The sequence below is a fragment of the Tachyglossus aculeatus genome, chromosome X1 (genome assembly GCF_015852505.1).
Source record: "Tachyglossus aculeatus isolate mTacAcu1 chromosome X1, mTacAcu1.pri, whole genome shotgun sequence".
Lineage (NCBI taxonomy): Eukaryota > Metazoa > Chordata > Mammalia > Monotremata > Tachyglossidae > Tachyglossus > Tachyglossus aculeatus.
The window spans coordinates 120,968,319-120,980,360 of NC_052101.1; the positions used below are offsets into that span (position 1 = coordinate 120,968,319).

At 57.7% G+C, this 12,042-nt stretch overlaps 1 protein-coding gene across 1 annotated transcript; it reads left to right on the forward strand.

Moving 5' to 3' along the window:
* Positions 1-1,396: 1,396 nt before the first annotated feature.
* TMEM59L (transmembrane protein 59 like) lies at positions 1,397-4,618 on the forward strand. Its single transcript, XM_038771804.1, has 8 exons — positions 1,397-1,555; positions 2,044-2,149; positions 2,416-2,510; positions 2,841-2,990; positions 3,220-3,322; positions 3,691-3,802; positions 4,047-4,164; positions 4,458-4,618. The coding sequence occupies exons 1-8, from the start codon at positions 1,397-1,399 to the stop codon at positions 4,611-4,613; spliced, it is 999 nt and encodes a 332-aa protein (XP_038627732.1). The 3' UTR covers positions 4,614-4,618.
* The last annotated feature ends 7,424 nt before the right edge of the window (positions 4,619-12,042 follow it).

Genomic DNA, 12,042 nt, shown 5'->3' on the forward strand with positions numbered 1-12,042 from the left:
GAGGAAAGGAAGGTGGGGGGAACTGGAGGAACCCAGGGCGAGGAGCGGCTCCTTCTGATCTTCGCGAAACGGCGCGCGGTGCTCCCGCCGCTCCGCAAGCCCTTTCCCCATCTCCCGCGGTGGCGGGAGGAAAGTGCACCTGGGAAGCCTGGATCTCGGATCCCAGTCCCTTCCCCTACTTTAAGATTCACCTGTGCATTTCCGAGCATTTCCCAGCCCCGAATCCGCCCGGGGCCTCAACCGATGGGGCAACTGAGGCAAACACCTCGGACTCCTGACGGCCCCCGCCCCGAATCCCGCCACCAATCATCCGGAAATGCGACTCTAGGGCCGAAGAGGGGAATGGGGAGACCTAAGGGCAGGAGCACGGGACGGAGGACGGGGTTTCTCCCCACGAGCCGCTCTCCGGGCTCCCGTGGCTCCAAAGGTTCCGGCCGAGGAGGATATAGGCGGTGGCCTCAGCCCAGGTGAGGCCGAGCTCCCATGAGCCCGGCGGCCGCCCGCTCCCGCGCCCCGCTACCCGCCGCTCTGGGGCGAGACAGGAGACCAAAGCCAGATGTGCGGCCGCGCAGGTTACATTCCAGCTGCGCTCGGCGCAGCCGCGGCTGATTAAGCCATCTGGGGACGGGGCCGGGGGGAGATGAAAGGCTGGGAGGAGGGAGGGGAGGGGGGGTGGCGCGCCGGGACCCCGCCCCGTCTGCTCTGCGCCGGCCCCTTTCCTGTGCGCCTCTGCCTCCCGCTCTACCGCGGGGAGCCCGCCGGCCGCTCGCCGCCCACCCACCCCCGCTCTTCTCTGACCTCGGGAGGGCAAAAGCGGCCACTGAAGGCCCTGGCGGTGACACCGGCGCGCCCAGAATGACTCCGGTGCCCTTGGCCAACTGGGCCCCGACCCTGCCACCCGGCACAGAAACCGTCGGGGCGCCGGCTCTGGCCTCCAGGAAAGGGCACCCATGGGCTCCCTTTCTCGCCTCCTATCAGTTGCCGGGCTCATGACCTCCGGCCCGGGCAGGGATGGGTTCAGGCCAGGCTTGGGGTATGGAGGGAGGGTTCTCCAGGGCCATATCCTTGCCCCGAGCCTGGGGGGAGGGGAGGCGGTTGACGAACTTCTCCATCAGCTCGGCTCTACCCTTTCCTTTCTCCCCACCACATCCACCTCCCCGATTCTCCCCCATCACCCCCGTCCCCCTTTCCTCCCTTCTTCTATCTCCTCTCCATCTCTCTCCCTCCCTCTTTCTTCTTTCCTCCCCCCCTCCCCCTCCCAGGCTCCCTTGCTCGGTGCCTGTGACGTCACGACCCCCACCCCCCGCGCACCTCTCTGCGGGTTCTGGCCAGGCTGCGGCGGCCGTCGGGGCCCGGGAGCCTTGCGCCTTCTTCCCCAGCCCCCCCCCCCAGCACGATGGCCGGCGCGGAGTCGCTGCTGCTGCTGCTGCTGCTGCTGCTGCCCCCGGGATTGGCATTCCACGCCGCCTGGGACCCTTTCGCCCCGCAGCTGGGCGACACCCGCTCCTGCCAAGACCAGTGCCGGAGTCTCGCCCAGCGCCGGGGTGCTGCGCAGGTGAGAGAGGTCGGGTGGGGGAAGGAGGGCGATCTTGCCCCGGCCGCAGGGCCCCGGGGCCGGAGAGGCCTCTGTCCTCTATCTCCCTGCAGCCTCCGCAGCCTGCTTCTCCCCGCCTCCAAGCTCCACCCGCCCCCCACTCGTTAACGCCACCGGGCACTGTGAGCCGGACCCCACCGATCGCCACCGGCATCTGCACCTGCAGAGCTGGCGCCCGCACCGTCGCCTCCCTCCCTTCCCCGCTCCCCCGCAGCTGCCCTCTCAGTGCCAGCCCCCTGCCCCTCCTCGGAGCTCCCCTGCGGTTTGGAGCGTTCCGTGGTTTGGGGCAGAAAACAAACGGGTCCGTGAGACCGACCCGGGCCCAAGGGGTGGAGCCTGCTCCCGGCCTCGGTCGAGCACCCCGGGCTGAGCGCGTGGGCGCCCACGGTCGGCGGAGCTCAATTGGGACTCCCCGCACGCGGGCTGAGCGCCCTTCTCGCCGTCCCCAGGCCGCGGTGCTGAGCGCCTGCTCCCGCGGCTGCCGCCTCTTCTCCATCTGTCGTTTCGTGGCCGCCAGCGTCGAGCCCAACGCCACCCGGGCCGAGTGTGAAGCAGGTGACCGGAGGAGGGAGGGGAGCTCGGGGACCGCCGGCACAACGGGGCCACGAATGGGCATTCCCCTGCCTGCCTCTCTCCGCCCCGGCTGGGAGGAGGGAGAAACTGCGGAGGAAAGGGACGGCTCGCAGGGGATGGTTGAGGACTAGAGCCTTGGGGGAGCGTGAAGCTGGGTTGGGGGAATCGGTTGCACGAGCTCCGGAGCTTTCCAGTGCAGCGTGCAGACCCAGGGCACCTCTGAGCTGTCCCGGCGTCTCGCCCTGTAGCTTGCTTGGAGGCCTATGGCCAGGCAGAGGAGCAACTGGCCTGCGTAGAAGGATGCTGGAGGCAGATGCCAGAGGTGGAAAGTCAGGAGGAAAAGGTGCTCAGGCCTCTTCTCCCCTCTGCGCCCCTGGGGGTTCCCGGGTGGGAAGAAACGGGGGCGGGGAGGGAGGGGATGTTGCTTAGGAGGAGGGCCAGCTATGTTCCCAAGACCTGGAAGTAGAATCAGTCATCCTGACCCCCTAACTGCACCCATCCCTCCTCACCCCAGCCTAGCCTTTCTCCAGGGAATCTGTTTCCAAGACCCCGGAGCCATTAGCCCGAGGGATCTGCCAACCTTGGAGTGTCACCCCCTTGGTGAAACAGCCTGGGATCCCCATTATATTCTGACTGAGGTTGTCTCCTGTCTTTGGTCGGGGGGTGGGGGCAGCAGATCCCAGAGCCTCCACCTGCTGCCCTCTCTGTTCTGGACCTGATCTCCAACCTCTGCAGTGACCTGGTCAGCTCGGCTCAGAGTTTCATCTCCTCCACCTGGACTTACTACCTACAGGCTGATGATGGGAAGGTGGTGGTGTTCCAGGTGAGGGCTAGAGTCCCAGGCAGAGGATGTTTTGAGGCATGCAGCAATGCTCAGAAGCTTTGGCATTGACCCAAACCTGCCAACTCTGGGCACAAGGAGAAAGAGATGGCTCAGAAATGCTAGCGGTGCTTGCGTGTAAGTTTCAGAGGAGGAGATGCCTTGCTCAGGCTTGAGTTGGTCCCTAATACTCTCCTTGATGGGCACTTCTCGTTTGTTTGTCCTGTGGCAGTCACAGCCTGTGATGGAGTCCCTCATGCTCAAGACGCCCCAGCCAAAGCAAATGGAGGCAGTTTGGCTAGGCTCTGGTCCAGACATCCTGGATTCCCACTCAGGTAAGGAGATTGGGAAAATTTGGAGCCCTTATACAAATTTCTCCCCTGCCCCCAGCATGGGGGGAGGGGGCGGGGGCGGTGGGGGGGGAGAGCACCACCAACTAAAATGCGCTCTTTACTCTTGGTTCAGGCACCTATACTCCAGTTTGGATCTAAAATGCATTCCCCTCCAGATTCTTCGGCTTTTTGCTACACATACTGAGTTCAAGACGTATGACTCGGTGTTCCATATCCCACCGCTTTGAGTTCTAAGCTTGGTTCTCCCTGAGAGCAATTCCTCCTCTCCCCTTTGCAGTGGGTTGGGACAGAGAGGAGAGAGAGCTGAAGAGGCATGGAGAGGTGAAGGACTCTTCTTTTTCCCCTCCCAGACCCAGGGGAGAAGCTGGAGAAGCCTGCAGGGAAGGAGGCTAAGGGCAAGGCCAGACTGCAAATTTCGGAACCTCCTCAGCCAGAACATGACTTCCTGGGCTGCATGTCCAAGTGGGTGTAAAGCTCAGAGGTTGGGGCAGCGGCTGGGTCTAGTGGGGGAGCAGTGAGAAGCCTGGCCGGGGGGGCGGCGGGGGGGGGGGAGGGGGAGATAAAGGAGGGTGGTCCAGAAAGGAGGGGCAGTGGGGGATGGAGAAGGGAGCCTGGAGAGCATGTGGCAAGACAGGGGGCTGGGCCCCATCACCCTTCCCCTCCCTGCTGAGCATTCTCTCCTGCGGGGGTGGGGCGGGGAGAGCAGGCGCTCAGGGCTGCCCCGCTGGATCCTGGCTGCCTGTCTCTTCTTCTCCGTGCTGGTGATGCTGTGGCTAAGCTGTGCTAGTCTGGTGACTGCTCCTGACCAGCACATCAGGACCCAGGTGCGGGGAATCCTGGGGGCCATGGGAGGGTTGGGGGAGGGCTAGAGCCTGCCCAGGGCCGCCCCCACCCCCCATATTGCGGGTGGAGATGAGAGAAGGAAGAGCTCCATGAGCCTGAATTGGGCTCAGGCCCAGCCCCTGGGCTGAGGAGCCTGTTGAAGGTGGGTGGGGATCTTCGCCTGTGGATGCTAGGTGAGGTCCAGGAACCCCCTACACTATCACATCTCCCCTCTAGGGCTTCTCTTTCTCCAAACTCCTCATCCCTCCTGGTCTCTTTCCTCTCATCTCCACAGCCCCTGAGCATCCCTGGGGACAAGGACTACCTGGAGAAGCCGGAGGACCCCCTGGCGTTGCCCCCTGTGCTGGCCGTTGCCATTTGCCCTGCTGAGTCTGACCCTGAGGCTGGCCCACTGCCACTCAAGGTGGAATTGGACCGGACGGCTCTGTAGGCCGGGGGGGGGGGGGGGGGCGGGGGCGCTCCCCACCCAGATTGGCCTGGCCTGGGGGGCTGGGGGAAAGCTCCTGTCCCGGTCCTCTGGGCAAACCTTTCAGGCAGGTGGGTCTGCCTCAGGTCCCAGGAGGTAGGGCAAAGGGGGAGTCTTCTGGGGAGGAGTCCTTGGTGACTGTGATTGGGGCCAAAGCTCCTTTCACTCTTCTCCCCCCCACCCCCCTCAAGAGATGTCTGGTATTCTCTTTCAGTCAATCAGCGGGATTTATTGAGCGCTTACTGTGTGCAGAGTACTGGACTAAGCGCTTGAGAGAGTACAGTACAACAGAGTTGGTTGACACGATCCCTGCCCACAAGGAGCTTATGGTCTATGGGGGAGATAGACATTAAAATCATTTACAGATAGGGGAGATAGTAACCCAGCCCTTCTACCCCTCACCCCCTGGAGCGAGCACCTTACTGTGGTGCCCCAGGGTCTGACTCCACCTGGTACAGCCCCAAGTCTCCTTCCTCTCCACCCCTCAGCTTTGTCTCAGCTCCCTAGGGACCCCCTCCGGGACAGGTTCAAGGCAGGGAGCCAGAGGGGAGATGATTCTTTTGTGTGCTGGCCCCAGACACCCTCCTAAGCCATCTTTGGTTTCTGTTATTTCATCCTCTTGCCTAAAGCCATCCTCCAGGCTCTGAGCCTCTTCCTCTCCTCCTGACAGCAGACCCCTGCCCCTTTCCTCTCTTTTCCCCATCCAACTTTCCCCAATGCCCCCAACAAAGTCACTGGTCCCTGGTCTCCCTACCCCATAAGCATGTAGCACAGTGCTAAGTGCTTGGTATCAGTATCAGTGTCACCAGTGGTGAGTGAGGCTAACTGGAGCCTGAGTGCTGTTCTAGGTGCTTGGGGAACATATGGAAGAAGGAAAAGACATGGTCCCTGCCTTCAAGGAGATGGTAAATACAAACTGGCAAGTTACCACGGTTAAGAGCAAAATGAAAGACATACCTGGTAGACCCAGTGCCCTTTACCAGGTGGGCACTATGTGGATGCTATTGATGATGAGGTTGAGCCATGCCTTCAGCAAGGGCTTATGCCTCAGTCGCCTCTGGGCTCTGCTTGCTGTCCTCAGGGACCTTTCCTGGAGCAAAGAGGAAGCTGCGGGGGAGATGCCTATTTCCTGGTTCATGTTCATGCCTTCCGTTCCTCTTCCCACCCTCCTTGTACAGATTCATTTATTGTTTTCTAATGTGTGATCCCCATTTCCCACCTCCCTGGCCTCATGGCCCAGACTGGATCTCTTCCTGCTCCTCATCTGCCCTATGGTGCCCCCCGCCCCAGCTCTCCCAGCCAGGGGGCTTAGCCGCAGGAATAGAGGAGCAAGCCAGTATGTGGGGCAGACGGATTTCTCTGTCTTTAAAGCTCCTGCCCCAGGATGGAAGGGTGTCTCTGGGGTACAGTGAAGCCTAGGGTGGGGAGGGGCACAGATTCTGGCTCCTACCTGGGCCCTGACAGCAATGACCCAGTTTTGGGGGTGGAAGTAGGGAAGAGAGAGAAGAGAAGAGCATGGAAGTGGGGGGAGGGGATAGAAATAAATCTTTATAACAGATCCTTGACCCAGGGTTTGTGGCTTCTGTATGTGTCTGACTACTCAAGGGGCTGAGGCTCGACCAGGTGGCTGCTGGGTACTTGGGGCTGGAAACAGCTTGGATGCTCCTGCCTGGGGGCCTTAAACACCCTTGGTTGGTTGCTTATGGTATTTACCACTCATTCATTCATTCATTCAATCGTATTTATCGAGCACTTACTGTGTGCAGATCACTGTACTAAGTGTTTGGGAAGTACAAGTCGGCAACATATAGAGATGGTCCCTACCCAATAACGGGCTCACAATCTAGAAGCGGGAGACGGACAACAAAACAAAACATGTAGACAGTTGTCAAAATCGTCAGAACAAATAGAATTATAGCTATATGCACATCATTAACAAAATAAATAGAATAGCAAATATGTACAAGTAAAATAAGTAGAGTAATAAATCTGTACACATATATACAAGTGCTGTGGGGAGGGGAAGGAGGTAGGGTGGGGGGGATGGGGAGGAGGAGAGGAAAGAAGGCTCAGTCTGGAAAGGCCTCCTGGAGGAGGTGAGCTCTCAGTAGGGCTTTGAAGGGAGGAAGAGAGCTAGCTTGGCGGATGTGTGGAGGGAGGGAATTCCAGGCCAGGGGAAGGATGTGGGCCAGGGGTCGATGGCGGGACAGGTGGGAATGAGGCACAGTGAGGAGGTTAGCGGCAGAGGAACGGAGGGTGCGGGCTGGGCTGTAGAAGGAGAGAAGGGAGGTGAGGTAGGAAGGGGCGAGGTGATGGAGACCCTTGAAGCCGAGAGTGAGGAGTTTTTGCTTGATTCATAGGTTGACAGTCAGCCACTGGAGATTTTTGAGGAGAGGAGTAACATGCCCAGGGCATTTCTGTACAAAGATAATCCAGGCAGCCGAGTGAAGTATAGGCTGAAGTGGAGAGACAGGAGGATGGGAGATCAGAGAGGAGGTTGATGCAGTAATCCAGTTGGGATAGGATGAGAGATTGAACCAGCAAGGTAGCGGTTTGGATGGAGAGGAAAGGGTGGACCTTGGAGATGTTGTGGAGGTGAGACCGACCAGTTTTGGTGATGGATTGGGTGTGTGGGTCGGATGAGAGAGCGGAGTCGAGGGTGACACCAAGTTCGTGGGCTTGTGAGACGGGAAGGATGGTAGTGCCGTCTACAGTGACGGGAAAGTCAGGGAGAGGGCAGGGTTTGGGAGGGAAGATAAGGAGTTCAGTCTTGGACATATTGAGTTTTAGATGGCGGGCAGACGTCCAGATGGAGATGTCCTGAAGGCAGGAGGAGATACGAGCCTGGAGGGAGGGAGAGAGAGCAGGGGCGGGGATGTAGATTTGGGTGTCATCAGCGTAGTGATGATAGTTGAAGCCGTGAGAGCAAATGAGTTCACCAAGGGAGTGAGTGTAGATAGAGAACAGAAGGGGACCAAGAACTGACCCTTGAGGAACCCCTACAGCAAGGGGATGGGAAGGGGAGGAGGAGCCCGCAAAGGTGACTGAGAATGAGCGGCCAGAGAGATAAGTACAGTGTACAGTGCTAAGCGCTTAGTACAGTGCTCTGCACACAGTAAGCACTCAATAAATACGATTGAATGAATGAATGAATGAATAAGAGGAGAACCAGGAGAGGAAGGAGTCTGTGAAGCCAAGGTTGGATAGCACATTGGGGAGAAAGGGGTGATCCACAGTGTCGAAGGCAGCTGAGAGGTCGAAAAGGATCAGGATAGAGTAGGAGCTCTATCCTACTATCCTACTATCTATTTGACAAGAAGGAGGTCATTGGTGAGCACTTACTATGTGCCAAAACACTGTGCTAAACATAATGTTACAGTCAAGATAGTTGGACCAGATATGGACAGACTCTTAAGCATTGTCCCCCACCCATCTCCCCCACCTTGGCCCCTGCCTAGTCCTAAGATTTTTCCGCCCTGTGCCACCTCCAAAAGGTATTATGCCTCTCGCCCTGCCCAGAGAGGTCAGCACAGCTCCTGTACCTGGGGAAAGGCCTCAGAGAGAATTTTTTACCCACTACTGCCCAGGGGAATCAGTGAGGACCCAAGATAAGAAAATGTAATTACTCAGGACCTTTTGGTGGGGGGTGGGGTTGGGTGGATGGGACAGTATCTTGTACTGTTCAAGGTTCTGCATTAAGAGGGATGTAGATGGGCTCCAGGAAAGAGCAGAGGAAAGGATGAAAGGATAAAAAGATAAGAAAAGATTGAAGAGTTGGGACTGTCAGAAGAAAAGCGTTTTTTTGTTTGTTTTTATGGTATTTAATAATAATGATGGCATTTGTTAAGCGCTTACCATGTGCAAAGTCATGGGTTCAAGTCCTGGCTCCGCCAATTGTCAGCTGTGTGACTTTGGGCAAGTCACTTAACTTCTCTGTGCCTTAGTTCCCTCATCTGTAAAGTGGGGATTAAGACTGTGAGCCCCACGTGGGACAACCTGATCACCTTGTATCCCCCCAGTGCTTAGAACAGTGCTTTGCACATAGTTAAGCGCTTAACAAATACCATCATTATTATTATTATTATTAAACCACTCTTCTAAGCTCTGGGTTTGTTAAGCGCTTACAATGTGCCAGGCACTCTACTAAGCACTGGGGTAGATACAAACTAATCAGGTTGGACACAGTCCATGTCCCATATTGGGCTCCCAGTCTTAATCCCATTTTACAGGTGAGGGAACTGAGGCACAGAGAAGTTAAATAATAGTAATTGTGGTATTTGTTAAGCACTTACTATGTGTCAAGTACTGTTCTAAGCTCTGGGGTAGATACAAGGCAATCAGGCTGGATGTAGTCCTTTTCCCACATGGGGCTCTCAGGTAACTGAGGCACAGAGAAGTTAAGTGACTTGCCCAAGGTCATACAGCAGACATGTGGCCGAGGCAGGATTAGAACCCACAACCTATGACTACCAGGCCCGTGCTCTTTCCACTAGCCCATGCTGCTTAAGTGACTTGCCCAGGTTCACACAGCAGACAAGCAGTTGATTCGGAATTAGAATCCAGGTTCTTCTGACTCCCAAGCCCGGGCTTTATCCACTAGGCCATGCTGCTTCTTAGTGCTTGACACATAGTAAGCATTTAACAAATGCTATAATGATAATAATAATAATAACACTATTGATAGTGAAGCTTACACACGAGTGTGAGAAGCTCATGAAGACAGACTTACCTGTCTGGACTGGGGCTAGGACAAAGACCTCCAGCATTTCCTTCCCAGGATTTTATAGGATGTTTTTGTGACCCTTCCCGGTGTGGGGGAGGGGACTGAGAGGGGACAGGCGTGCCCCTCCCTGCTCTAAAGTGGCATCATGCCCATCTCGGCCAACCTCCGGTTATCCTGCGACTCTGCTGGTGGGGGCGGCGGGGGAGTGGTGAAGGCTCGGTCAGCAGGAAACGGCTACCTCCCATGGACATTTTTGGAAAACATCCTCCCCCAGGATCTCTTGTGTCCCCCTGTCCTTCTTTCCCCCACCCTTCTTCCACTCTCCCAGTTCCCAACAAAGGCCGTGGCAGCAGTGGGTGGTGGGTGTTGTGGCGCCAGGCTGGGAATGTGAAGCGCGTCTGTGTGATTGGGGAGTTGTCATGGCAATGGGGCGGGCTGGTTCTGGGTCACTGGAGCGGAGGCTTCCCGGTGCTGGGCTGGGTGCGGGGCTACAGTGTGCGGCAGGGGTTCCTCGCTCTGTACCAGGCTCCCATTCTCCAGCAATGCTCCTGTTGGCCACTGGCCCACAGCCAGGCAGGGAGATCCCCTCTACAGAGACCAGGTCATGGGGTTGCGGGGGCGGGGGGAGCGGGAGGGGAGGAGGAGGAGATGGAGCCCATCCTGCCCAGGGAACCCCAACTTCCACTCCTCCCTCTCCCACGGAAGCACTTGGCCCTGAGCTCCTCTCTACCCCCAACTAGATGACTCTTGGGGAGCAGGAGAGTCCAAAGCCAGAAGGCTGGCAATGGTCTGGGGCCTGGGGACTTTATTCCCGACAATGTTGTTGGCAAGCTGCCTGGGTGACTCCTGGCCTAGCTCTGTCCCAGTCTGAGTCAGTTGGTCCTGTCTTTGCTCCCCTTTCCCGCCCTTCCGCCCCCCACCGCCATTGGTGATGCAGCAGACTGTCTTTATTGGGCCCCCATGGCTGCACTCAGAATCCTGCATTCCTCCCTCAGGGCTGGATTCTGGTGCCCTGCGGCCAGGCCGGCAGAGGGAGGGATCAGCAGCAAATAGTCTTTCTGTGTCTCCGGAGTCCACCGCTGGCTGCTGCCAGAAAAAGTCTCCGATTAGCTTCCCTTTGTGACCCCCAAATTCTGTGGGTTCTCTTGGCTCCCTCTCTCTTAGGCTCTGGGCTGCAGCAGGCCCCAGCCCACACCCTGACCTTCTCCTTTCTCACTTTCTCTTCCTCTCACTTCCTCCTCCCCCAGGGCTCTAGACAGGACACCCTGTCCTGCTGACGCCAGCCTGGCCCCTCTTCAGTACCTCCGGAGAGCCCCCCAAGGGGAGCCACAACCGGGGTGGGGGGAGCAAGCTCAGCAGACCTGGGGGCTGAGCCAGAGCCACCCCCATCCTCTCCCGCCCCCGTCTTCTCTCCCCAGCCCTCGCCATCTGGCCTATGCCAGCAGCCAGGGAGAGACAGGAGGAGGGAGGAGGGAGGAACCTCCGTGGTGAGTCAGAGGCTCCGACACAGAGGCAGCAACCAGATGAAGATACTCTCAGCAACTCAGCCCCCTGCCCCAAACCCCTTTCGCTTCTGTCCAGGTAGGGGTGGCTCATCTCCTTGGCCCCAATGCCCACTGAATATATCCCGCTCACTGCTACCCTGGACGTGGGAGAAAATCAGGTGCTGGTCTGGCACTTATGTTGGGGATAGGGTAGCTTGGTGGCAGGGAGTACCCACTGCCTAGGACATCACCCGAACCAGATTGGCTCAAAGGGAAAGGTCGCTTTGGCTCAGTTATGTTCCATAATAGTAATAATAACAATGGTATTTGTTAAGCACTTACCATGTGTCAGGCACTGTTCTAAGCACTGGGGTGGATACATGCTAATCAGGTTGGACACAGTCCCAGTCCCACATGGGGTTCACAGCCTTAATCTCCATTTTACAGATGAGGGACAAAGAAGTCAAGTGACTTGCCCAAGGTCTCACAGCAGACATGTGGCGCAGTCAGGATCAGAACCCAGGTCCTTCTGACTCCCAGGTCCGGGCTCTGTCCACAAGGCCATGTGTGTGGGAGGCCTCCCTGCAGTGGGGGATGAGCATGGAGGAAAGGGAGGGGGGTCACTTCTGCATTAGGGGAATCCTCTATTCCCCCAAAGCCACCTCTGGACACTCGTGCTTGCTCTCAGGTCCCAGTCTGCTCAGGAAGTGAAATAATGTGAGATGTCTCATTGCTGTGGCCCAGCTCCTCCAACGCGAGCTACGGCTCCCTGGCGGAACTTTGAACTCTCTGGAGCAAAAATCCATTTTCTGGCCTTTGGGGTGGGTGTGGTAGAACTCAGCCCCCAGCCCCGGGACCCAGCCTGGAGCTGTTTGGCTCTCACTCCCCTGGGGGGAGAAGCCCACTCCCAGAGCCCAGATCCAAGATGGGTTGTGATATTCTAGGGGAAGCAAGACCAGAGGGAGGAGGGAGGTATTGGGGCTGAGGCCAGAGTAGGGAGTCCCCATTTGAGCTGAAAGATTGGATCTCGGAAAACCATCTCTCCTGCTCTAGTGGTGGGCTGGGGGGGGGAGGGGGAGGGCGATCTTACCTGCACCTCCCGCACTCTTCCCAAATCCTTCACCCCTGCCAGTCAGTTAGTGGAGATGGGCATTTTAAAACACTGAGGAAAATGTGCATGTGAGTG